Source organism: Drosophila mauritiana, chromosome 2L, assembly GCF_004382145.1.
Source record: "Drosophila mauritiana strain mau12 chromosome 2L, ASM438214v1, whole genome shotgun sequence".
In the NCBI taxonomy this organism is placed as follows: domain Eukaryota; kingdom Metazoa; phylum Arthropoda; class Insecta; order Diptera; family Drosophilidae; genus Drosophila; species Drosophila mauritiana.
This window is the reverse complement of record NC_046667.1, coordinates 18,186,940-18,210,814: the sequence shown is the minus strand read 5'-3', so window position 1 is coordinate 18,210,814 and position 23,875 is coordinate 18,186,940. Positions and strand designations below refer to the sequence as shown.

Genomic DNA, 23,875 nt, shown 5'->3' with positions numbered 1-23,875 from the left:
CGAAATGCAATCAATACTTGGACTTGCAACTTATTGTGCACAGGTGATATGTAAATGAAATTCTAATAATTGACATTGGGTTTATTTAACAGGCCTCATTTGATTTTCCAAGGACCTGGTATCGATTGCTTCTGGTTTCCTCAGATGTCTTTTCGTTTTCGATCCTCTCAATATCAAATTGTTTAGGGGCTAATTGCACATGTATTTAACATCTTACACAATGCTTAATTATACTCTATATGTTGGCTGTGACAATTTTATCTGACTCTCGTTACCTAATGGAAAACATAACATACGAAATCTTCAACAACCACAACAGCTGGATTGAAAATCAGTTAAAATACCTTTAAAATCGGAAAAGCCCCTCGGAATTGTATATTATTTATTGCTCTGCGTCAAGTACTGGTGTCCAGTGCTTGCCCACAACTCATCAATATCGCCCAAGCTCTCGCGCCACAGCTTCTGGAGGAGCTTCCATCCCTTTTCCTGGGTCACCAGCAGGTACTCATTTGTGGGATGCAGCGTGTGGGTGTAGAGTCCCATTACCAGGCTCTGAACCAATCGGGCAGCCACACAGTACTTGAGAAGGGTCAGCTCGGAGTTCTCAATGGGGTTCAGACTGATATAACCGGACAGAAATATGCCACCATTGGCCAAATCGTTGGCCTGCAGGATCATATAAGTGAGGGCAATTCCAATTTCGAAGATCAGTGGCGATTTGCTCGTATCACCGAAATCAATAACTCCCTTAATGGTGTATTCAGTTTGATTGGGCACCTGCTCCACCACTATATTCTGTTCGTTGAAGTCCCCATGGATGATCTGGTGCTCCATGGAGGGCAGTTGGCTCAGAACCTTGGCTTCGAAGGCATCGATAACCTCGTCGCAGATAAGCCGCAGCTCCTGATCCTTCACCACGTACAGGAATTGCCTCAGCTCCGGAACACTCTGCAGCATCCACAAGGTCTTGTGGGTTTCATATGCCTGGTGGGTGAAGTTCTTGAGCGCCCGATCCAATCTGGCCAAGTATTCGCCGCTGCGGTAGAGCAGGTGCTTCGTCACCGGCACCTGGTGGAAGATCTCTCCCGGTATAAATTCTAGCAGTCGCACCACATTCGAATTCCCATTCAGACGTTCCACGGAGTAATACTTTCCTGTTGCATTGGCTACTGGTCGTGGGCACTTCACACTGTGTTTTCCTAGTTAATACGATTGCATTGTCAATTTGCTGATGATTTGGCTAGCAATTCTTACCCAAGTAAATCAGCATCTGGTTTTGGGCATCCACGAAGTCCTCTTTCTTAGAGTCCAGTGAGTTGAGGATTTTCAGGACGTATCCGTGTGGACAGTGGGTCACAATGAGGGGGTTCTTAACATTGCTGCAATACGGAAATGTATTCAATAAGAAATTACTTATCTTAAGGAGTAAATAAAAAATGAGGCATAACAAAGCGCCACATTCATAGAAATACAAAAAAATATCTGTTAGAAATATTGAATTATTTTTAAAATCCAAGTGTTGGATAACGATAATCATATGCGTCCCATGTGAATGGCAATTCGAATTTTTTTTATAGCATCGCGCTTTGGTCACACCGATGCATTGGCAATTTTGGCGCTAAGATCCGCAATTTTATTAATTGTTTATTTCGTTTTTATATGTGTTATTATTGTTGGTCCTAACCATGGGCATTACCGGCCTAATTCCCTTCGTGGGCAAGGCCTCCTCGCAGCTGCATCTAAAAGACATTCGCGGCAGCACAGTGGCCGTGGACACATATTGCTGGCTACACAAGGGAGTCTTCGGCTGTGCGGAGAAGTTGGCCCGCGGCGAGGATACGGATGTGTATATCCAGTACTGCCTGAAGTATGTGAACATGCTGCTTTCCTACGACATCAAGCCCATTCTGGTCTTCGATGGGCAGCACTTGCCAGCCAAGGCGTTGACCGAAAAGCGGAGAAGGGACTCCAGGAAGCAGAGCAAAGAGCGGGCGGCGGAACTCCTCCGATTGGGTCGTATCGAAGAGGCGCGATCCCATATGCGACGCTGCGTGGACGTCACCCACGACATGGCGTTGCGGTTAATCCGGGAATGCCGGAGCCGGAATGTTGACTGCATTGTGGCGCCCTACGAGGCCGATGCCCAAATGGCCTGGCTGAATAGAGCAGATGTGGCCCAGTACATCATCACCGAGGACTCGGACTTAACGCTTTTTGGCGCCAAAAACATTATATTCAAGCTGGACCTCAATGGCAGCGGACTGCTGGTGGAGGCGGAAAAACTTCACCTGGCCATGGGCTGCACGGAGGAGAAGTACCACTTTGACAAGTTCCGGCGCATGTGCATCCTATCCGGCTGTGATTACCTGGACTCACTGCCTGGCATCGGACTGGCCAAGGCATGCAAATTTATACTAAAAACGGAACAGGAAGACATGCGAATAGCATTAAAAAAGATTCCAAGTTACCTCAATATGCGCAATCTTGAGGTAAGTTATCTTGCAGTTGGGTCTGAATTGTAAGACTAATAATCTTTTAATCCAGGTAGATGACGACTATATTGAAAACTTCATGAAAGCGGAGGCTACCTTCAGGCACATGTTTATCTACAACCCGCTAGAGCGTCGCATGCAGCGGTTGTGTGCCCTGGAAGATTATGAAACTGATGAGCGCTACTGCAGCAATGCTGGCACCTTGCTGGAGGATAGCGTGCAGGCTTTGCACTTGGCCCTAGGCAACTTGAACCCCTTCTCTATGAAGCGACTGGACTCTTGGACACCGGAAAAGGAATGGCCAACGCCGAAGAACGTGAAACGATCCAAGCACAAAAGTATTTGGCAAACGAATTTTCAAAGCGAAAACACTCACACGCCGAAGAAGGAAAATCCGTTTGCCTTGTTCTTCAAAAAAGTGGATTTCGTGAGCAAAACTGTAAACGAGGAAATCGAGGCTAATCAGCGACTGGAACAGGCTAAACAAACGGAGGCCCAGTTGTTTAACATGTACAGTTTTAAAGCCAAAAGGAGGAGAAGTCCGAGCAGGGAAGATTCTCTAGATCAAGAACGTACACCTCCTCCGTCGCCGGTGCACAAAAGTCGGCACAATCCATTTGCCAAGGAACGGACTGGGGAAGAAGCTAATCAGCGATCCCCGGTGGTTTGTGAGAATGCCTCTTTGCTGCGTTTGCTCAGCCCGAAGAAGGCAAGTCCGATGGGTGGAGAAGCTGATGTAAAGAAGATTGATTCTCTTAAAAGAAGCATATTCGCCAAGGAACAAGTTCAGGTGCGAAGTCGCTTCTTCGCCTCGCAGGATGAACAGACAAGGCTTCAAAGGGAGCACTCAAGAGATACGGAAAATGACGATATGGACGAGCAGAAGCTGGGCTCTCACTCAGGCCATAAGAAACTAAGACTCGAATGGAAAGACATTCCAGGGAAGAACCCAATAAGACAACGTTGTAGCTCACAAATGAGTGACGGTGAAACAGATACAGATACCACAGCCTCTTCTCTTTTGGAATCGCAAGACAAGTGTGTTCCTTCGCCTTTAGAATCCCAAGAAGATCTCAATACTCAACCCCAAATACCAACTGAAGGCAATACCAATTCCACAACTATTCGCATTAAGTCACTGGATTTACTTCTGGAAAACTCTCCGGAATCCACTCAGGAATCCGACAGGAACAACAATGATACCATCGTTCTGCTATCGGACGACAGCTGTAGCTCAGATCAAAGAGCATCATCTACCTCATCCTCCAGCCTGCAACGCCAGAACTCTTTGCCAACCAGCAAACGAAGAGTGGGGCTGAGTAAACCCTCCACTGCCAAGAAGGGCACTCCTAAATCAAGGACGAATGGAAAACTGGGTGCCGTGAGCCAGAATCAAACAAAGCTCAGCATGTTTGGCTTCCAGACGAAACCTGTCCTCAAATAGATTGCTCTTCTAGACTGTAAGCTTTTTGTTCTGTAGATTAATCTAATTTATTAAAGTGAAGACCTGAACTGACTACATCAGTGCTGAATGCCATGAATCCATCAAGATAGCAATTGCGATGCTGGCAAGGTGACTGTCGACTGCGTCACACTCAACTGCCGCGACTAACAACTTTAATTAAACTGGGTATAAATAGATGCTACACCCCGCCGCATTTCTCCGGCTTATTATCATTTGTTTTCGTGTTGCACAGTCGTGCTACGAACAGCAGCTAAAATTGCAGTCATGTCAAAGCACAGAAAATATGTTGTTGATGCTTTAAAAGAGGAATTATTCCATGCAACGAATTATTGTGTTTACTATCTCGAAGACTAATCCTGATCTAAATGATATATTATGATGTTTAAAATTGCCTGTGCTAATTTTCTGACTGCAGCTGTATGAGATGCTTACGCTGAACTCCCTGACACGAGATAAACCTCCGGATGTGGTGCTGGATTGGGAAAGGGTGTCAGCGAGATACTGCCATCGCTTTGCTTACCTATCCTCCTTGACAAAGAAGTTGCGATCGTCGTAGGCGACGATTTCCTTAACCTCGCTTATCGTGATCCCGTAGAGGCGTCTCAGCAGGCTCTCCACGTCCTCGGGCTCCACTTTTGGGCGCACGTCCGATCCGGGCTTGAGGAGATCGCCATCTGCAGCTGCTGATTCATCGGCACTGGTGCCATTGCCATTCGAGGACTTGGCCGTGTTTTCCTTGTTCAACTTCTCGGCGGCATCGTAGGCATGATTCAGGGTATACGACTTTTTGGACATGTTCGTCAGCTCCACATTGTTCCACTGCTCCATTTTATTTTTGGGGCTCTATCGGAGACGCAAAAGACCAAAGGCCAAGAAACCGTGAGTAAACAAATATCAATTAGAAGACGAATAAGAGCAGAGGTGGAAAATGTTTTCGGTTGCGCGTTCTCCAGCGAAATGAATTGTGTTTCAGTTTGCGTCTCAATTGAAACGAGTTCGTCGACGTCTTCTCCATATCTTTTTCGCCAGTTTGTGTGCGTTCAAGTACAGTCAATCCTCGTCTATATAATCCACAATCTTAAGTTAAACACCATTTACAATAAGTACGAGTTTTAAAGTTTTTAAAGTAAAGCTTTAGTTTTTATATAGCACCTTTACTAGCTTTTCATTTTAAAGCCTTTAAAATGATTTTTAGTTCTTTTTTCTCTGATTCTTATAGCGAACTTTTAAATGTAACCAATTTAGAGCTTATTAATCACAAATTGTGTTTTAAGGCTAGTCAGTTTAAGCATTAAACATGCTTTTTTCATTTTTAATATAACGTTTTTGTTAATTATGTTGGAAATTTAAGGTTTGAGTGAAATAATTCTGTAGAGTGGGGTCGCCTTTATACCTCGCCGGTATTTGATTAGCGAGTTTCGACTGTACCTACGTAAGATTCAGTCCCGTGAGTTTTGTTCCATGTGGGTGAGTGTGTGAGCTTCTGTCGCCACTTGCAGTGTTAACTTGGCTATTTGCTTAATTGCTTAAAGCCGGCTCTGTTTGCATTTTGATTGTGAGCTCCATGGTGCAGTGGACGAGCCTTATTTTCGACATTTTTCGGAGCTTATCAGGGGGACAGGGACAGTGGTTGCCCAACCGCGGCAAAGCAAACTGTCAGTCGTGATCGGCTTTGGTTAACGCTCTAGTGGAAACCACATCAATTATATGGCGCATAACCGAACAGATCGCAGGGATTAGAGGCACTAATATGGACAGAAAGAGGAAAGAGCAAATACCTTTTCCAGGTCATAAATTCAAACGTCAGTGGAAAGGTTTTCAAACCCGAACCGATCGATGATAAGCGGGGCAGGTGGAATATGTGTAAATATTTGGGCGGAGAGAGGCGATAATAATTGAATTTAAATGTACATAAGCGAGTAGCTATCGAAGTTTGTCAATCAAGTGTCAATTGCTGACCTTGACTCAATTACAGTTTATTGCTCATACGCAGTGATGTACGTAACTACGATTTCTGGGCTCACACACACACGGCCACAAGCTCCCACTCTGGCACACACACACACGCGCAGCTGGAGGTAATTAAAAGCCAAATATAGTGTGCATGTGAGAGACGCAAATATGCACAGCTGACTGCTAATCAAGCACATAAACAAGCCGCCGAATACACAAACAAGAGACTAAGACAAGCTTATTTACCTGGTCACGGAAAATGCACCTGTGTCTCCGAATCGGAAAAGTGGTCAACTAAACTTACTAACTCTGAGCGCTGCGGATGGAAACTGGCCAGGCAGAGGAGAGCCGATTAGATTCAGTCCCACCTGTGAGATTGCTTATGTAAACTGACAAGCGGAGCAACTAACTTTGATTAAAACAATAAACAATACTCGAAAAACAATGAGTAAAAGGAATAAACGAACACATTCAAAAATTCAAAGCAATGTGCAGGTACGCCGACATGCGAATGGCTAGAGCTGCTGCTTCTATGAACTGTCTAATCAGCTGTTTATTTGTTCGCTTCGCAGCTGCGTTTGCCAACACTAGATGGCGGGGGATTTGAATGTTATACATATAAGTTATTAACTCGGTGGTGTGACATTCAATGCGTTGTATTCAGATTTCACCATCATATATGTATGAAATGATACTCACAAAAAATACTTCAGAATAGAAAACATAAAACAAAAATAAACAAAAAAACTCGAAAAATGCCCCATAAAAAGACAAAGCATTTGAAAGACGTGGTACCTGGCGTGGTTAACCTGGAGAGTCTCGAAGAAGAGCAATTTGACCCTTGGGAAATTCCTTTTCCCTTGCCGGAGCAAGAAGATCCATCAATGTGCCGAGATGAGTTCCTTAAGGATCTGATAAGGGAGCACGAGTCCCGAGTGGCCTCACTAGTAGTCAGATCTACAATGCGTGACGCTTCGACAGTCAAGCGGCCAGTGGAGCTCCAAGACTCAGATGTAAAGGAAGCGGAGGCTATGGTGGTGCTGCAGATGGCCAAAAAGCGCCAGAGAACGTCCGTTAGGAGGACAATGGAGGAAGTTATAGCCAGCATAAGATTGAGGTCCACCATAATAGCAGATCTCATTCGCCAAATCCAAAAAGCGGCCATCGAGTTCCTATCGGTTCGTCTGCTCAGACAGTTGCGACTCTTTTCGATGCCCTGGCCAGGCGAACTGGAGGAGACCCCAAACAACCTGTTCAGCTGGTCGTTGGATGTCTTCTTATTCCGACTGGACGTGAAGCAGATGTACCTTGATGTCCTCCATCGGGAGCGAAGTGTCAAGGATCTAGATTGCGTTAAGTTCTGCAAGGATCTCAGCGAAATCGAACACCTTATACAAGAGATGAGAAGAGATTTTCGAGACGACGTAGACCTCTGCGAAAACAGCATTCATTTGTTAAAGTAAGGGTGTTTCGATAGCTTTGTAGTTACGTAGTGCGACATTGACATTTGTGTTCCATTGCAGAAATGCACAATACCACATAAATGCCCCTTGGGTAAAGAGCCTTAATGCTAACATCCAAAATCTGGCGTCCAGTGCGTCAGTCGCTATGCTCAATGAGCAAAGTGGCTCCTTGACATCGTTACGTCGTAACTCATCGGCAATGATAGTGTTCGAAAGGAAATCAGGTGAGTGGGGTTACTATGAGCCATATTTGGAAAACTCATCTTCTTCCGCAGCGATGAACCCGATTGAAACGCGATATCAAATCAACTGGTTTAGAAGCTGTACGGATCAGCGTCTGACCCGGATGAATGGAAGAAATGTGGAGATAAAGAAAGAACTACATGACCTGGAGGTTCAAGCAGTGCAGGATGAAAAGGTGCAGTATTCCTCCGGACTCATGTATGAGTTGGAGGTGGGAAAGCTTAGGGAAAGCATCAGAAATTGGCAGGACCGACTTGATACCGATTTGGAACACGCCGACGTCATGTGCACCGTATCAAGGCTTGCACTGCAAAAGGTTAAGGACGACCTAAAGTTTTACATGGAACAGAAGGACATGTATCTCCAGCGAATCGAAGAAGTGCAAGCGCTCATAGATCAGGAAAGGATTATTCGCGAAGAAAGGGTAAGTCTTGGCAGAGAAATCGAATTTTGGAGTCATCATTAGATGAAATGTCCCTAGGAATTAGCCGCCTTAAAACGAATGTCGAGGGGGTCTTTAAGGAAATCTGTACCAAAGTCAACAAAGAACTTTCAAAAGAAGTCTAAAAGGAAATCTGAAAAGAAGTCTGAAATGAAGTCTGAAGTCAAGTCTGATATAAAGCCTGATATGAAGACGGAAAGAAAGTCTGACATAAAAGCTGAAAGAAAATCCAAAACGATGTTGGCGGAAAAATCTCAAAGAAAATCCACAAATTCTAAAGCTGAATAGCATATCCTTTATTTCGGCCCATTCTACTTATATATGTTTACAATTTACCAACGGTTTCAATAAAATACTTCCTAAGCTTGAGCTCATCCTTCTTATTAATGCATATTTGAAAAACAGCTACGAACTTATTGATAAATTCTGCTGAAGAACGAGAATTAAACATATTTTTTCTTTATCAAAGTAGAATTTTATATAAAGTATTCAAAGTATACAGTAGCTGTATTGATTTTACAGGAAATGTGACACTTTCAAACACAACACTCAACAGAATAAAACACAAAAAAAAAAAAACAAAACAAAAAAAATTAAAAAAAAAAAATGGTTTCCAAAAAGAGAAAAAATTCTGATGAAAATAAGAAGAAGGTAGAAACCACGTTTGAGTCCGATCCATATGAGATTAAATTTCCATTGCCGGAGCAACTCGATCCCTCCCAATGCCGCGATGAATTCATCGGCACATTCATCCGGGAGCACGAACTTCGGGCCAGTTCCCTGCGGCCCAGATCAACATTCCGGGCCGCTTCGGAATTCAGGTCATCACAGGATCTCACGGATCAGGGGCCCGAAAAGGGGGCAGAGGCTATGGTGGTGCGGCAGTTGGTGAGTCAGCGCAAAAGATTAAGTCTGCGGAAGACGAAGGAAGAGATCTTGGAGAACATTAAGCTCCGGTGTACCATGATGAATGACCTGAACCTGAAATGCCAGAAGGCGGCCATCGAGTTCCTGTCGGTTCGCCTGCTAAAGCAGTTGCGCCTCTTTTCGAGTCCCTGGCCTGGAGACACTGGGGATATCCCTTACAACCTGTTTAGCTGGTCGATGGACGACTTCCTGATGCGCTTGTCCATCAAGCAGGTCTATCTAGACGTCATCAATCGGGAGAGAAGTGCGGAGGATCTGGACTGTCTCAAGTTCTGCAAGGACCTGGGTCAGATCGAACTTCTTATACACGAGATCAGAGAAGACTATCGCAACGATAGGGATCTATGTCAGGGGAGCATGGAGTTGTTAAGGTAAGGAGTTTGGCTTATTTTATAAGATGATACATATGATTTTCCCTGTTCCTAAATTATAAAGAGTACTCATAATTATTATCATTAAAATGCAGAAGTGCCCAATACAACATTAACGCACCTTGGGTCAGTACTCTTAAAGAAAATCTTGAGAGCATTAGATCCAGTTCGTTAACCGCAAGGCTTTTTGCTCAAAGTAGCGCCTTTAACATAGAAATGCGTCACTCATCGGCAATGGGAGCCTTCGAAGACGAGTCAGGTGAGTGGGTTTACTATGAGCCATATCTAGAAGACTCACCTCCGTCCGCAGCTCAGGATCCGATTGAAATGCGGTACCAAATCAACTGGATTAGAAGCTGTACGGATCAGCGTCTCTACCGGATAAACGGAAAGGAGGAGAAGATGAGAAAGGAGCTAAATGATCTGGAGGTACAAGCACTGCAGGATGAAAAGGTGCGTAATTCCTCCGAGCTCATATACTCGCTAGAGGTGGGAAAGCTTAGGGAAAGCGTCAGAGCGTGGCAGGAGCGGCTTGATACCGATTTGGAGAACGCCGACGTCACGTGCACCGTATCAAGGCTTGCTCTCCAAAAGGTCAAGGACGATATTAAGTTCTACAAAGAACAGAAGGACATGTACCTCCAGCGAATCGAAGAAGTGCAGGCTTTAATAGCTCAGGAACAGGGGGTAAGTACAAATATGTATATAAAGTGATTCCGTGTTTTTGACTACCACAATATGACATATGCTTAGATATTTGGTTCCACCCGAAGCCGATTGTCCAGGAAGTCGGTTCGAAATTCCGAGAGAAAGTCCGAGAGAAAGTCAGAGAGGAAGTCCGCGAGGAAGTCCGCGAGGATTTCCGAAAATAAGATAGCACGAAAATCTGGAAGGCTTTCTGAGAGAAGGTCTGAAAGGAAATCCCGAAATTCCAAAATGCAATAGAAGACTCTCCGATTTGGCCTCCTTGAATTTACCTATGTGTTTGCAATTTACCAAAGATTACATTAAACATTTTTTTTTAAGTTAGAACGACTTCTTTCTTAATACAACTAATTCCTATCTAACTAATTAAATTAACAGTGTAAAAACATTGAAATCACACAGCAGTTGTGTTTCTTTTTATTGCAAACCTGTCATTTATACAAAAAAAAGTCCAACAAATTATAATGGATGTGTTAATGGAGGAAAAGGAATCGGATCCTTTTGCGATTCAGTTCCCTTTGCCAAATCAACTCGATCCCTCCCAGTGCCGCGATAAATTCCTTAGCACAATCATCGAGGATCACGAACGCCGGGTGAGTACGTTGTTGGCCGCATCTTCCATTCGGGGCAAATCCGTGGTTGATTATCCTGTGGAGACCGTGGATCGGGTGGTCGAAAATGGAGCAGAGGCTATGGTGGTGCGGCAGATGACCAGGATGCGGAAGAGGGAGAGCGGAAGGAAGACCGTTAAGGAGGCCATAGAAAGCATTAAATTGCGTTCGTCCATGATGACCGAGTTGAATATCAAATGCCAGAAGGCGGCCATAGAGTTCCTATCCGTTCGCCTGCTGAAGCAACTGCGTCTCTTTTCGAGTCCTTGGCCCGGAAAGATCGACGAGATTCCCTACAATCTGTTCAAGTGGCCGTTGGATCACTTCCTGGCACGACTGGAACATAACCAGTTGTACCTGGACGTGATCCATCGCGAACGGACCTCCGAGGATCTAGACTGCGTAAAGTTCCGCACTGATCTGAATGAGATCGAACAAATTCTACACGAAATGCGTGAGGACTTTCAAAGGGATGACGACCTTTGCGAAAATAGCATAAAACTCATACGGTATTGGCCCCATTTGGTTCAAGAAGAACTTTCTATATTTGAAACCTCTATATTCATAGAGATTGCAAGTACAACACGGTTGGTGCATGGTTTGAGGTCCTCAAGGACAATTCCCGCATGAGCAACAGTAGCCTGGCAATGGAATCCAGCGTATCCAGTCTGGATATCCATCAAACTGCACTCGCAGACCCCTTCGAAGGCAGTAGTTGTGAGTTATTAATTTCTAACATATACCAAAAGATAAATTTTTTGTACATTTTCTTAGTGACTGATCCGATACAGATGCGTTACCACATCAAGTGGGTAAACAGCTGTATGGATCAGCGACTAATGCTTAACAGTAAGCGGGAGGATCTGCTGAGAAAGGAGTTGATGGAACTGGAAACCAAGCTGAAACAGGACATGACGGTGCAGCGCAGCTCGGAGATGATATACTCCTGGGAAGTGGAGAAGCTCAAGATACGCAATAGGGAGTGGGAGGCCAAGCTGGAGCGTGATCTGGAAAACGCCGAGGTGCAGTGCACGATAGCCAGGCTCGCACTGCAGAAGGTCAAGGACGATCACAAGTTCTGCATGGAACAGGAGGAAATGTACCATCAAAAAATAGCCGAGATCAACAAGCTGATGGGAACGCAAAATAAAGCTGGTCAGCAAAAACAGGTGGGCTTAATTTATTTTATTTTAATAGATTAAATAGATAGACAAGCCTGTACAAATTAGTCAATCTTATAGATGATATGAAATTGAATATTAATACAAATTGTTTAATTTCGCTAGGCAAAATAAGCACCGGAAGTGAAATCAGCATGTTTAAGCCAGGAAGCCAAGAATCCAAAAAGAAGCAGGCGAAATGCTTGGAGCTCATCAAAATTCGACAACTATTATTTATGTTGGCAACCCAAACAAAATAATCAAAATCCCGAAATGCATGAACTTAACCCCAAAGGGTTGTTGCCTTCAAAGTCACTGTCAAAGGATCAGGCCATTGAGGGGGGTATTCCATCGGCCGGGGAGTGGGTGCCAAGTTAGGGCAAACATTTACCATATTCATTATTTTTGGCGGAGACAAATGAAATTACAGGCAAACGGCTGCGGGGTAGCTGCCCCTCTACCCCTCTACGGCGATTGCAGTTTAGAAAATCGAATTATGTGCACTTTAGTCACCGTAGTTACCCACCAGGAAGCACACCCTCCGCCCAAATGGGGGATCTAGTGTAGTATCGCCTCATGCATAGTTATTTTATGCGCCGTGGCAACCTGAAAGTTGCCGCATAACTTTGCCTCTTCTTGTTACCTGGTCGGGTCGGGTGTTTTATTTACGCTTAGAAAACAGAGAGTAGAATTTTTCCATCGCCAGTCGGAGGCGGATCGAGTTCACCCGGATAAAATCCCTTGGAATGCCAACTAATCCGCGACCCACGACCAATGGCAACACTCCCGAGGACTGGAAGGTGTTCGAGGTCTTGTTCGGTGCTGATCAGGACCCGAAATCGATTCCCGCACGGATGACCACAATGTCACCTTTGCCACAGCCAGCCATTCCATTTTGCCAGGTGAGTAGTTTGAGTCGCTGAGCTATCTTGCCAAAATCGTGCGCCAAATTGCCATAAAAGCGTGTAGACATCATATCAAGATAGATTTATGTGAATTCGCAATTGAATAACGACTTTTGTTCGCTGTTTTTTATGTTTCAAATGTATGCGGTTGTTAGGGGAACTAATGATGTTTGTGGGGGGATTTGCATAAAACTCGATTGGTCTGGGGGATACAGTGGTTCGTATTGCTAGGAGCCATGTGGGTGGGGGTGCATAATCAAAATATATGAATGATTGTAAATCTATAAATCTATTCATATACACACAATAGGATAAAATGGAGCCGTGCTATCTAATTTACTGATCTGAGGACTTGTGAAAGCCTAAAGATCAATCCCGTTTATCTTAAAGATCTGAAATCAAGTTCTCTTAGGATTTTCATAAAATCTAAACTGTTTGAAGCATTTCCCTTCGCCCTTCCCTTCTTTAAAGAGGCAACCTGAATTGGCTTCATAATTAACCCGGCCAAGCTTATCGAATGTTCAACACATTTCAGTTCCCAATTGTCTTGCCGTTGCTCCTTCCTCAATTGCAGACAATTGGCCAAAAGTTGCACACCTCATTTTCCGTTTCCGGCCAAGTTGAAAATTTCCATCGTATATCCATCCACCTGGCCCAGGAGCACCCAAACCCCAAACCCTGTGGCGTCCGCACTCGCGTGCGTGAGTCCGTTGTGGATATTGCATTTGATACTTCGCCACTTGGCGCCATGTGAATGACCCAAATAATCCAAACAAACTGCAAAGTTTCCCCCATGTGTAAGTGTAATCGTGGCTACACCTTTCTAGCTCCACACGGCTGCTCCTCATCCAAAGCCCCTTGCTCCTGCCATTGAGCTCGTTTTCACTTGGAGCATAAATTTGAGCATTGTGTGATGTTATGTTGGGGTAAATTCCTCGGTGCCATGCATCGGACTCCCCTCAGTTGTTAGGTGGAGGTTGTTAGGCTTCCGAAAGTAGTTTTTCCCGAACCAAAGTTCAGTTCTTCGACGGCTTTTACTGGGAACAGTTGACTTGGTTCTGGGAGTGCTCTAAATATTCGTGGCTCTAAATATGCCCAGTGAAAATCATCTGCATCACCATCACTTGGGACACACTGGCGGATTGTCTCCGCATCATCATCACTTGGTGGGCATTGGGACTATGTTAATGCCAGAACAGTTAAAACTTACATATTATAATTAAAAATAGTACAATTGGAAGTCTGAATGGTCCAAAACCATTTTATCTTAAACTGTATAAATATAACTTTAATAACGAGAAAATGTGAAAATGGTACACTGTTTTAATAGAGCCAATACAGAAAGTATAGATTTTTGTGGAAAGGTTTTTTAAATAGGAAATTATATAAATTTATATGTTGTTATTTAATAACTCCGCATATCAAATATTTTTGTGTGTTCTCCAAACTTAAATGCGATTATCCAGCTGGACACATCCTGCAGCAATACGGGAATCACTGTGACAGAACATCATCATGGACTCGACTTGACCACCACCCTGCGCAGTGAACTGGCTGCATTGTCCTACAAAAAGGAGCGACTTAAGGGGGAGGTAAATAAAAGAATAAATGTATTATGGAATCAAGGATATACATATAATTACACTTATCCTAGCTTGCTGAAGCGCGTGCCGCCTTGTGCAGCAAAGATGCGGATATCGAGAATCTGCGAGCCCAGGCTGCTCGGCAGACTGCCCTCATCGGATCCCTCCAGAGTCGTCTGCAGAACTCGGAGAGCAGGGAGCAGGCTGTCCAGGCCCGATGTGATTCCACCATTCAGACGGTTCAGCGGGAGAAGCGTAGCTCCGACGAGCGCAACAAGGAGCTAATCTGCAAGATACAGCATCTGGAAACGCATATGGCCAGCGAGGAATCGCAAAAGGAGCAGGTCAAGGCTCAGCTGCACGATCTCCTGCGACGCCTTAGCATCACTTTGGGAATGGATGTGTGCGATGGCAACCAGAATTCCCATGCCACACCCGAGTGCATCATCTCGCGGGCAGAGGAGGTGATGGTGGAGCTGCAAAGGACGAAGGCCAAGGTCAGTTCCACCTGCGACACACTCAGCTCCTGCGAAAATGAACTGCTCAACTTGAAGTCACTGGCCAACATTGAGAAGCAGCGCCTCACGGCCCAACTCGATGGAGCTGGCAATCACAACCACGAGCTGGAAGGACGCTGTCGCCAATACGAAAGGGATCTTCAGATCCAAAGGGATCGCTTGACCGAATCGGAAATCAACGGCGAGAAGCTCAAGGAAGAGCTGCGCGGCTTTGAGTCGCGATGCCATCGCTTGCAAAACAACCTGGACCGGACTCAGGGCGATCGTCTGCAGTTCTTGCGGGGATTGAGCAATCTCTTGAATGTTCCCGAACCGTGCGAAACGCTCATCAAGGACAAGCTGAGAGAGACTCTGGCGGAGAACCAGGCCATGCATGCGGTAATAGATCTTATTAATTCATAATTTAACAGACAATAAACCAATTTGTATACCCCATAGCAAATGCACTCTCTGCGAGATCAGCTGAACTCGGAGCATGAGAAGCTCAAGGAGACCCAACAGACGACCGAATGTCGCCTCCGTTCTGGCGAGGCTCAGAAATGTGAGCTAACTGAGCGCTTGGAGAAGTGCCATGCCGAGATCCATACTCTTCGAAAGGATCACATGGGTCTATCGGAGTTCCTGCAGCGACTGGCCCTCGCGATGAACTGGGGCGAGTGCTCTGCCCCTCCGGGTCTTGGAACTGATACCAATCTAATGGCGGAGAACTTGCTTGAGAGAGCCGAGAGACTCGCCGCTCACTGCGACCACGAGGCATCCCATCATCATCATCATCACAGCCCGGATAAGGGTTGCTGTGAACACGGACATGGTCATGGGAAACTTCGCCGCGAGAGATCCTGCCATGACATTCCCCTTAAGGAAAGCAGCAGTGTCTACATCCTGCAGCGACGTGTTCGAGTTCTCAGGGAGCAAGTGCAGCGACGCGATCTCCACCTGGAGCTACTGCGTCGCAAGCTGGCCATCATAGAGGACGGTGCGCGGGGGAAGTGCATGTTGCAGGGTGAACGGGATGAGGCCGTTTGCCGGGCCAAGAAGGCGGCCAAGCAGGTGGACAAGTTGAGTGCCCAGCTGGCCGATGCCCGGTCACAGATAGCAGAGGTCAAGGCCCAGCTAGCCGAGGCTGTGGAGTACAAGATCACCTCTTTGGAGAGGGCTCGAAAGATCGATGAGCTGTCCACACAGATATGCGATCTGGAGGACGAGAAGACGCGCCTGCTATCCCAACTTAATGCCCTGAAGGAGCGCCTCAAATCCTCCTGTGAATCCAATCAGAACCGCAGATGCCGCGATGAGGCGCTAATAAATGTAATTAAAAGTTTAGCTTATGTAGAAAATTAAAAACTCAATACTTCTCAAAATTTCAGTCAATGCGCGATGATGTCAGCCGCTTGAGCTCCCAACTCTCGGATGCCAATCAGCGCCTATCGCATTTGCAATCCTTCCGCACGTCGGTTGCCAGGACACTGCATCTTCGCGACCTGCCGGAAACGGATCTTCTGCATCGTCTGCAGGCCCTGTGCTCCGCACATCAGGAGTTCACGATGCTTTCGAAACGCTATGAAACAGCTTCGCCAGTTGGAGATCATCCATGTCCTCGGTTCGATGATCCCATACCACCATCCAGCCACTGTCGCCCGCCAAGGGAGCTCAGTCCTCCGCCAACTTCCTTCCACCATAAGGCGACACTCCATTCAGGCAGCAGCCATCACCCACCACCGTCTGAGCATCATCATGGTTCCAGCAGCCACGTGCACAATCACCACGGACATGGACACGGACACGGTCTCTCATCCCATTCCAGGCGGCAGCGAAGTAAAAGCCGGGACAAACGACTCCACGATGAGTGCTTCGACACGGATGTGCATCGACTGCACCATGGCTGCAAGGAGGAGCTACTGGCCAACGGATCGGAGGATGACTATGACTTCAAAAGCAAATACTGCTAGAGTATTAAACTTTTTCTTTGCATTTGTATTTTTTCAAACTAACTCAGAATAAAATATGGTTTCTACATTTCGGAAAATGTAACTTTTTTGTGGCATGATTGATTATTCTGGTTGATCATTATGTATGTCGGGAGGATAAGGATAGGAAGGAAAGGACTGTTCTTCATCGCAGTCCCTACTGGTGGCACAAGTCCAACAGCATTCCGGAAATTTTAGCAACAAGTCCATGGCCTTATCGTCCTGGCAGCCACTGCTCGGCAAAGTGCGAGGACAGCTGGAAAATAGCTTGGATATCATATGCATTAGGGTATACCATTTCAAATTGGATCGATCTTACTAGTACACATGAGTAAGTCCTTCGGCATTCATGCAAACCTGCACGCCGCAAGTGTTTGGATCACCGACTTCCTCGCCAGGTTGTAGGGCAAAAACATCGTATTGCTTCTTTTTACCCACTCGAACATGGATGGGGTAACACTGGCCGGGGTACTCTACCAAGGCATTTTAACGAGATTTTATTATTCTTACATATAAAGTTTTCTCAAGGCATTACTATCACTGTGCAGTATCTTCACAAAAACCATGGACTCCACATAGGCCACTAAAATGAAAGCAACAATGAAGAAATAGGTGAACTTCATTCTAACGCAATAGAAGGCCAACTGATGGAAGTTACATTAAAGTACCTGAGAAAAAACTCGCCTTTGAAATTGATACTTAGTGTAAATAATAGTGCCACATTACATTCTTCTGCGAACCTTTAACTGTCTTTGTATATTTTGTGTAGAAAAAGTGACAGCACTATCTACATGTATAGTTTAAAGTTTCCGAAATTAGCCGAAAGAGCGCTGCTTGCGAGTAGTTCTCAGAGTAGCCGCCAGGCGGATATGTTTTATTGGAGTGGCAGTTCATTTGAAAAATGATTAATATATAAAAATGCTTTATTTCAAACAGATTGTTACTTAATAAACAATATACAAATGGCTGAGGATCAAAAAAACAACATTGTTGCAGATATAACACTTTTGGTCGGTCGCTCACCTGCTGGACATGAGTAGCCCAACCAATTCAGACCTGGTTGATTGACTCCTCTGGCCATTATTTCCACCAGTTCCCCCGATCTGGACCATCGGCGGAATTATGCAAATGGGAAAAGTGTCAAACGCATTGTACCGCCTGCCGCATCTCGGTAGCCTGTCAAATAAATCAAAAATTGACTGCAGCACATGCAACCCGTTTTCCGGACCAAGTTCATATGCAAGGCAAACGGTGGCCGGCGCCTGGGAATGTGCAATTAATCAAAAGTTCAGTAAACGCTTTTAATGTGGATCTATGTGCATGGCAATCCCACTGAAAAGTCGTCAACGCCAATCAAGATGCATATTTTTGCATGTTCGAAATTACACAACACACGTGAGTGGTAACTAATGCCCCATCCGCCCCATCCTCGTCATTTGCGGCACAGACTTGCCACAGACGACACCCAGAGCAATGAACTTGGCCGACGAGATCGCCTCGCTCGACTGCCCCCAGTTCCGGCGGCCAGGGGAGAGGAATCTCGGCGGCACAAAGAACATGAACACTCTCAGAAAATGCCTATCAGTTGCATACATACATATATATGAATGTACAGAACAAACTTAAGTATATATACATTTAGAATTTATAAAAGAATGTAAAATACTATGATATTCAGTTGACATTCCAACAAAGCTGCCTCCATTATTCATAATATATCTTTAATTTGTCATATAAAAAGTAAACTTCTGCATTACTCATAAGATTATCATAAGATTATGGTATCTTACTAATTTACTTTTTCCAGAATTAGTTACACTGTTCTAATAAATTTTTTAGAGTGCACAGAAGACAAACATATCCAGAAAACATGTTTATGAGGGGTCGAGCGGGTGGTGCTGGTTGCTGCCCCATGTGTGTGCCTGTGGCCCCTGCCGCTTATTTTCTGCCGCCCGATCTTGCCACATGAGCCAGGAGTATGAGTTGCTAACAGCGGGGAGTGCATATCGTTTCGTTTTGCAATTGAGTTCCTTCTTCTTCTCCAACAGGTTTAACTCTTTGATCTGCTGCCTCTGCATCCCCGCTCCGTGTCTCCTGGCGACTTTTGATCTTTCGCATCGAGGAGGAGGAGGCCGAGCGGGAGCAGGAGGAGTTCCACGGTGGAGGAGATGCGGCCATTAGAGTCGCAGTCACTCAGGTGTGGCATAAGCCGCAAGAGAAGCCAGACTGAAAAATCGGGAAAAGAGGAAGGAGTTGGCCTAGCCCATAATTAATATCGTTGAGGATTTGATTTAACACTCTGCGTTCTTAACAAATTGCCCGTCAGTCAGGGACTAAATTATGTAAATGGAAGAGAGGTATTTAGATTCGTTTTGTTAGCTCGAATACAAAACAATAGAATAGTTAGTATTTAAGCCTTCTCTAAATTTTCATAGCACAAAGCCCCTTCAGTAAAGCCTGAATATTGCGAATCCAATTCAGTCAAATCAATAGCAAATAAAAACAGTTAAAAATTGATGAGAAATATAGATTAAAATCGTATGCAATTCAAATTAAATTGGCACTTTATGCGTATTTTGGGGTTGGCTTTCGGGATTTGCTGCCCCTCAGGAAAGTGACATTTGAAATGCGTTGCCAAGCAAAAACTAGGACACAAACTATGGAAATGCGGACAAGTTGAATTCCACAAAGCCAAACATGATGCGTGTGGTGCAGGGTCCAAAATAAATACACGTGTGCTCGCCACAAAAGCTGGATGGGTGGAATAAAAGGCGGACTGGGAAGGTCACAAGTGCCTTTGGTGTCACTCCAAATTGTTTACAAATACAGAACACGCGTTGAAAAGCTGCCATAAAGAATGGCGACGAGGAAAGTGAAGAAATGGAGCTGAAACCTCTGACAACGCCTTACCTTGAAGCAAACCCATCTACTTTCCTCTTGGCCTGTAATGGTTTTTTTTTCTAGCACAAAAGATTCAGTAGCAGCAGCATCATCATCATCATCACCACCATCATCATCATAGTATGGTGGGTGCCTGACTGGCATCTGAGATGATTTTAATGCTGTCGATTGTGGGCTTACATTGACATTTTGGCCAACTTGCCATCGCCCTCCCCCCTTTGGCTTGTCGAGATTTGTTAAAGCCACAAGCTTCCGCTTATTGTTTGTTGGCAACAATTAAGCCGCACTTTTGCACCAGTCAACTAAAATAATCAAAATGTTTGCGGCTCACCCATGCACCCACAACCAAATGGAAATAGGAACTGCTACAGTTAAGAAAATTCTAGGCATCTGCAGAATTTTAAAATTGGGAAAGAATATGAATAAATTAATACTTGTTATATTCTATTTCAACATTAAGAGTTCAAGGTTATTCTTCAGAAAGAAACATTGTTATTATCTTTCCAGTCTGCAATCATTACTATGTAGAAAATCGGTTGTTTACTTCGAATACTTTTTTCTCGCTATGCATATTTTGTGTGTGGGTAATCTCCATTTCGAAACTGAACGCAAATGCAATTTTTGAATTTTTCCACAGAGTTGTGAGTTGAGTTAGGAATGGCTTTGTCCATGAATTTGCATGTTTTCGCAGGGATCAGTTCTCGGCACTGGGAATGGTATGGCAGCTGCGGAATCATGGGGATTGCTTTCGCCATTAGTCCGGCTGCTCCGCTTGCGGACAATGCCAATACACGTCTTTGGCCACATCAAAAATGCAACCAGTGAATTGGCCATTACACACACACATCGACCAATACAAAGTTGAATGCCAAACTGAGTTTTTGCCGGCTTAGCATGTTTTTGATTAAATCGCATTGGTTTGTATTTTGAATGGAAATCGGAGGAGTATGATGGGTTCCGAGCGCCACATTTGGATAAACACAGAGTGCGAATAATACTCGTGAATGACAAGCGAAATCGATTAAATTCGAGAGCCTCAAGTTATCCAAGCACTTTTCCTGGTTATATTAAGCCAGACTTACGCACTAACCAAAATCCAAAATGGTAAGTGCATAGTAGTTGGAATTGCATGATATACAAAGTACTGTGTGAGAAGCGACCCATAATACGACTTGATCTAGAGACCAAGTCGGCACTTCATGTACTTTAGCTCATGTTTAACCCATTTCCCCGCATTGTTTCAATTCGCTTGCATTGTTCGCACTTAATCAAGGTCGGCACTTAATTAGACTTTCTGCTGTGGGAATCAAGTGTCGCCCGGCAGCGAAACAATTGCGCTGCCATTGCATCAGCTAGATGGATGCCCGGCCATTTGGAGTCCGCCTGGGAGTCGGGCTGTTGGCCAAGTCGGCATAACTGCACACATTATTCAACAGCGTGGCAAGCAAAAATTGTTGCTATTTTAATTGTCCGACATGAAATATTAAATGCTCACCACAAACAGCATTAACAATGGCGATGCACACATAAAACAATAAAACGAAAAGCGGCCATAAAATGCAAGAGACTGTCCACCACTTTTGGCTGCCACTCGATGTGGATGTATCTTAATTAGCATAAATATGCAACCCGCCTGTGCAATGGGCCAAATGGGTGGGGAGGTGAGTTGGAGCTGTTGGATTGGAGTGTCACCCGAGTGCACCGCAACATCATTTATGGCCGTGGCTACTGCCATCGGTCAATCAGGAACAGAATCAGCTCCCGTTTCGGTGCAGCATCCATATGAATATATCTTCATATACATGGCCGCATTATTATGCGGGCTCACTTCTCCAGTCGTAATGGCTTTAATTGTTATTGTAATTGGCAGTGCATTCAATGGTAAGTAATTGAGTCATGGGGGCAAATGATTGAAGTTTGATATGCTAGATTATGTCATTGAATTTGGAGAGGTTGCAAAAGAGCTGGGATTAAAACGAACTGATGGATGTTGATCTCATTTGATTGCACTTATGTACCATAAGCCTCTGCAAACAAATTATATAAGAATTGGTAGTACCACTCCAGGCACCTAAAGCTCTTTTCACTTAGTCACTTTCACTACACATTGGCTTTTTAATTATTTTCGTCATTAACATTGGTTTTTATAATGATATAAATTCAATAAATCTACACCCAATCTGGCACTGTCCATACCCTGATTATTTAAATAATTCATTTTAATTTGAAACCAGATTAAGTGATTTAGATTGCCTCTAAAACAAACCAATTAAGAATAATTTTCACATTTAATTTGCTCTCTTTGTCAGCTTTATTTGATTCTCGCGATTGTTTTGCACAGGCAAAATATGAAGTTCATAGATATACAGACAAGTGGCTATGATGTAATGCTTAGAGCTACATATAATATATAGATAGGTGTAATATAGCATATATATTTATGTGTGTAATATGATACATCGATTTCAAAAAACAGTTTTTGTATCTTTGTCTGGGCTTAGTCAATAATCCGATAGGAAAGCAAGCTTTTCAGGCATCAAAATCATTCGCAGTGCCTGCGAGTGTGGACATAAAGATTACTCGATAGATATCAGGACTATATGGTACGAATATAATTATGCATAAGGGTATATGTGTGATATTAGAAAAGGTTTTACAAAAACTTGCTTATCGACAAACGTTAATCGCTTAATATGCTATATGCTTTAATAACTTGCAAAAACTCTCGCTTCATTTGCTATGTTCTTCGTTTAAAAATGTTCTTTATCAAAGTGTGTTATCAGTATCCTCTTCTAAAGTAAAGACGCCTAAATCGTATCACAGATAAATGTGTTGGCCGAGTTCCGCGCTCGGATCGCACATTGGCATAACTTAGGCCTATAACAAATGGATCTATAACTAGCCATACGAACTAAGGGGTTGTTTTTCCTGGATTTTGTCGTGGTTGTGTTGGGTTGTGGCTTCGAGGCAGATTCAGTTCTGCCACCATAGGGCGCTCGTGTTCCAGATCCACGCGCCCGACCCTACTCAACGATGCTGCTGGGGATTGGGGGGTCCGAAGGCCTGCATGCTGTAGTACCGCTCGCTGTCCTCCTTGACCACACTGGTCACGTGGTGGAACTGGCATGGATGCGAAATCTGTGACTTCGGTGGCAAGGGAGCCGGCTTGACGCGCTTCTGTTTCTTCTGCTTGCGGGTTCCGGCCACGGTTAGAGCCTCATTCTCCGGATTGCTGACCAAACGCTCCACGTGCTGCCACAACTCGCGTGCCGCATCCGTGGAATCGAAGCTGAAGCCAATCATCTGCTGATGATTGCTGGACCGGCACATGGTGTGGAACGAGGGACCCGCGATCCGGTAGTTCGACAGGTTATCAATCCGATCCGACCAGAGGGCGAAGCAGGAGCCCCTCTCCGCCAGAACCAGAGTAACTCTGGGTATGGCTCTGGCCTTGGAGTTTCCCTTGTCGTGCAGTATCACCGGTATGCCGGTGAACACCAAACGCCAGTCGCCATCGTTTCCGGTTCCCTCGTAGAGATTGGCCAAAGCGCCGCTCACGAATATCTCTGTGCCCAATCCGCCGAAGAAACTCTCCACCTGACCACGTTCGTAGTCCGATAGATTTGTGTTGCTCGTGGTGTCCGTGCTGATGGTATCCGCATCGATATCCGAGGCGTTGTACAGCGATGTGGTTCCATGGGCGCTGCTCCTCTGTGCCGACGAATGCGAGTGGGCCGACCAGTCCGGATGGAGAATCAGCTCGTCCCGGGGCTCCAGGGAGGAGCCTGTGCCCTCACTGGACTCCGATGGTGGCGCCGAATCGCTAACGGAGCCCAAACGGCGGCGTGTCTGCTGCAGTTGATGCGACATCTAGTTGGAGAAAGAGAAGAGCGAGAGTGCTAAATTAGATTTCTGTGGCAAAAGCTTTTCGGCTGCGGTTTTCGCTGCAAGTGGAGTTAATGCAATTCTCTTTTGCCATTTTCCGCCACCTCGCAAAGTTGGCAACCGACAATAAAAACAGTTGGAACTTGTATTTAAAATGCGACTATAAGATACCCGGTACCCAATTGAAAATATATACTCGATAGGTAGATGCATTTCTTGAAAGAAAATACATTTAAATGCACAACACAATTGTAATAATCTAATTATAGTTTTCAATTATCGAA

The 23,875-nt window shown here is 44.8% G+C and overlaps 8 protein-coding genes across 16 annotated transcripts in view; 5 read left to right on the top strand and 3 right to left on the bottom strand.

Annotated features, from left to right (window-relative positions):
- Positions 1–368: 368 nt before the first annotated feature.
- On the bottom strand, positions 369–6,375 carry LOC117150905 (hydroxylysine kinase). 4 transcript variants are annotated; one of them, XM_033318051.1, is made up of 5 exons: positions 6,157–6,375; positions 5,386–5,702; positions 4,478–4,800; positions 1,255–1,379; positions 369–1,199 (listed from the first exon to the last, which is right to left on the bottom strand). In XM_033318051.1, the coding sequence occupies exons 3-5, from the start codon at positions 4,783–4,785 to the stop codon at positions 379–381; spliced, it is 1,254 nt and encodes a 417-aa protein (XP_033173942.1). In that variant the 5' UTR covers positions 4,786–4,800; positions 5,386–5,702; positions 6,157–6,375; the 3' UTR covers positions 369–378. The 4 variants fall into 4 exon arrangements, with proteins under 4 accessions (XP_033173942.1, XP_033173943.1, XP_033173941.1 ...); XM_033318052.1 differs by having other exon boundaries at positions 5,390–5,702; XM_033318050.1 differs by lacking the exon at positions 5,386–5,702.
- LOC117150902 (exonuclease 1) lies at positions 1,686–4,011 on the top strand. Its single transcript, XM_033318045.1, has 2 exons — positions 1,686–2,489; positions 2,545–4,011. Exons 1-2 carry the CDS (start codon positions 1,686–1,688, stop codon positions 3,934–3,936), a joined length of 2,196 nt encoding a protein of 731 aa, XP_033173936.1. The 3' UTR covers positions 3,937–4,011.
- A 34-nt stretch (positions 6,376–6,409) lies between the features above and the next one.
- On the top strand, positions 6,410–8,629 carry LOC117150903. Of its 2 annotated transcripts, none has more exons than XM_033318047.1 (4): positions 6,410–7,369; positions 7,434–7,597; positions 7,649–8,040; positions 8,581–8,629. In XM_033318047.1, the coding sequence occupies exons 1-4, from the start codon at positions 6,666–6,668 to the stop codon at positions 8,587–8,589; spliced, it is 1,269 nt and encodes a 422-aa protein (XP_033173938.1). In that variant the 5' UTR covers positions 6,410–6,665; the 3' UTR covers positions 8,590–8,629. The 2 variants fall into 2 exon arrangements, with proteins under 2 accessions (XP_033173938.1, XP_033173937.1); XM_033318046.1 differs by lacking the exon at positions 8,581–8,629 and adding an exon at positions 8,098–8,427.
- On the top strand, positions 8,624–10,392 carry LOC117150904. Of its 2 annotated transcripts, XM_033318048.1 has the most exons (4): positions 8,624–9,356; positions 9,452–9,615; positions 9,667–10,043; positions 10,110–10,392. In XM_033318048.1, exons 1-4 carry the CDS (start codon positions 8,665–8,667, stop codon positions 10,299–10,301), a joined length of 1,425 nt encoding a protein of 474 aa, XP_033173939.1. In that variant the 5' UTR covers positions 8,624–8,664; the 3' UTR covers positions 10,302–10,392. The 2 variants fall into 2 exon arrangements, with proteins under 2 accessions (XP_033173939.1, XP_033173940.1); XM_033318049.1 differs by lacking the exon at positions 10,110–10,392 and having other exon boundaries at positions 9,672–9,764.
- A 63-nt stretch (positions 10,393–10,455) lies between these two features.
- On the top strand, positions 10,456–12,193 carry LOC117150907. Its single transcript, XM_033318054.1, has 4 exons — positions 10,456–11,181; positions 11,241–11,389; positions 11,447–11,841; positions 11,959–12,193. Exons 1-4 carry the CDS (start codon positions 10,526–10,528, stop codon positions 11,965–11,967), a joined length of 1,209 nt encoding a protein of 402 aa, XP_033173945.1. The 5' UTR covers positions 10,456–10,525; the 3' UTR covers positions 11,968–12,193.
- A 168-nt stretch (positions 12,194–12,361) lies between these two features.
- LOC117150717 (coiled-coil domain-containing protein 170) lies at positions 12,362–16,797 on the top strand. 2 transcript variants are annotated; one of them, XM_033317731.1, is made up of 5 exons: positions 12,362–12,734; positions 14,204–14,329; positions 14,392–15,216; positions 15,277–16,146; positions 16,206–16,797. In XM_033317731.1, the coding sequence occupies exons 1-5, from the start codon at positions 12,579–12,581 to the stop codon at positions 16,785–16,787; spliced, it is 2,559 nt and encodes an 852-aa protein (XP_033173622.1). In that variant the 5' UTR covers positions 12,362–12,578; the 3' UTR covers positions 16,788–16,797. The 2 variants fall into 2 exon arrangements, with proteins under 2 accessions (XP_033173622.1, XP_033173623.1); XM_033317732.1 differs by lacking the exon at positions 12,362–12,734 and adding an exon at positions 13,746–13,903.
- An 86-nt stretch (positions 16,798–16,883) lies between these two features.
- LOC117150437 lies at positions 16,884–17,384 on the bottom strand. Its single transcript, XM_033317322.1, has 3 exons — positions 17,341–17,384; positions 17,125–17,278; positions 16,884–17,061 (listed from the first exon to the last, which is right to left on the bottom strand). Exons 1-3 carry the CDS (start codon positions 17,369–17,371, stop codon positions 16,890–16,892), a joined length of 357 nt encoding a protein of 118 aa, XP_033173213.1. The 5' UTR covers positions 17,372–17,384; the 3' UTR covers positions 16,884–16,889.
- Positions 17,385–21,993: 4,609 nt separating this feature from the next.
- The window catches only part of LOC117139810, a 39,412-nt gene continuing 37,530 nt past the window's right edge, over positions 21,994–23,875 (bottom strand). For all 3 annotated transcript variants that reach the window (XM_033302442.1, XM_033302458.1, XM_033302449.1), the window contains one exon: positions 21,994–23,576. In XM_033302442.1, the coding sequence (XP_033158333.1) occupies positions 22,734–23,576 (843 nt within the window). In that variant the 3' untranslated portion in view covers positions 21,994–22,733. The remainder of the gene's footprint in view (positions 23,577–23,875) is intronic.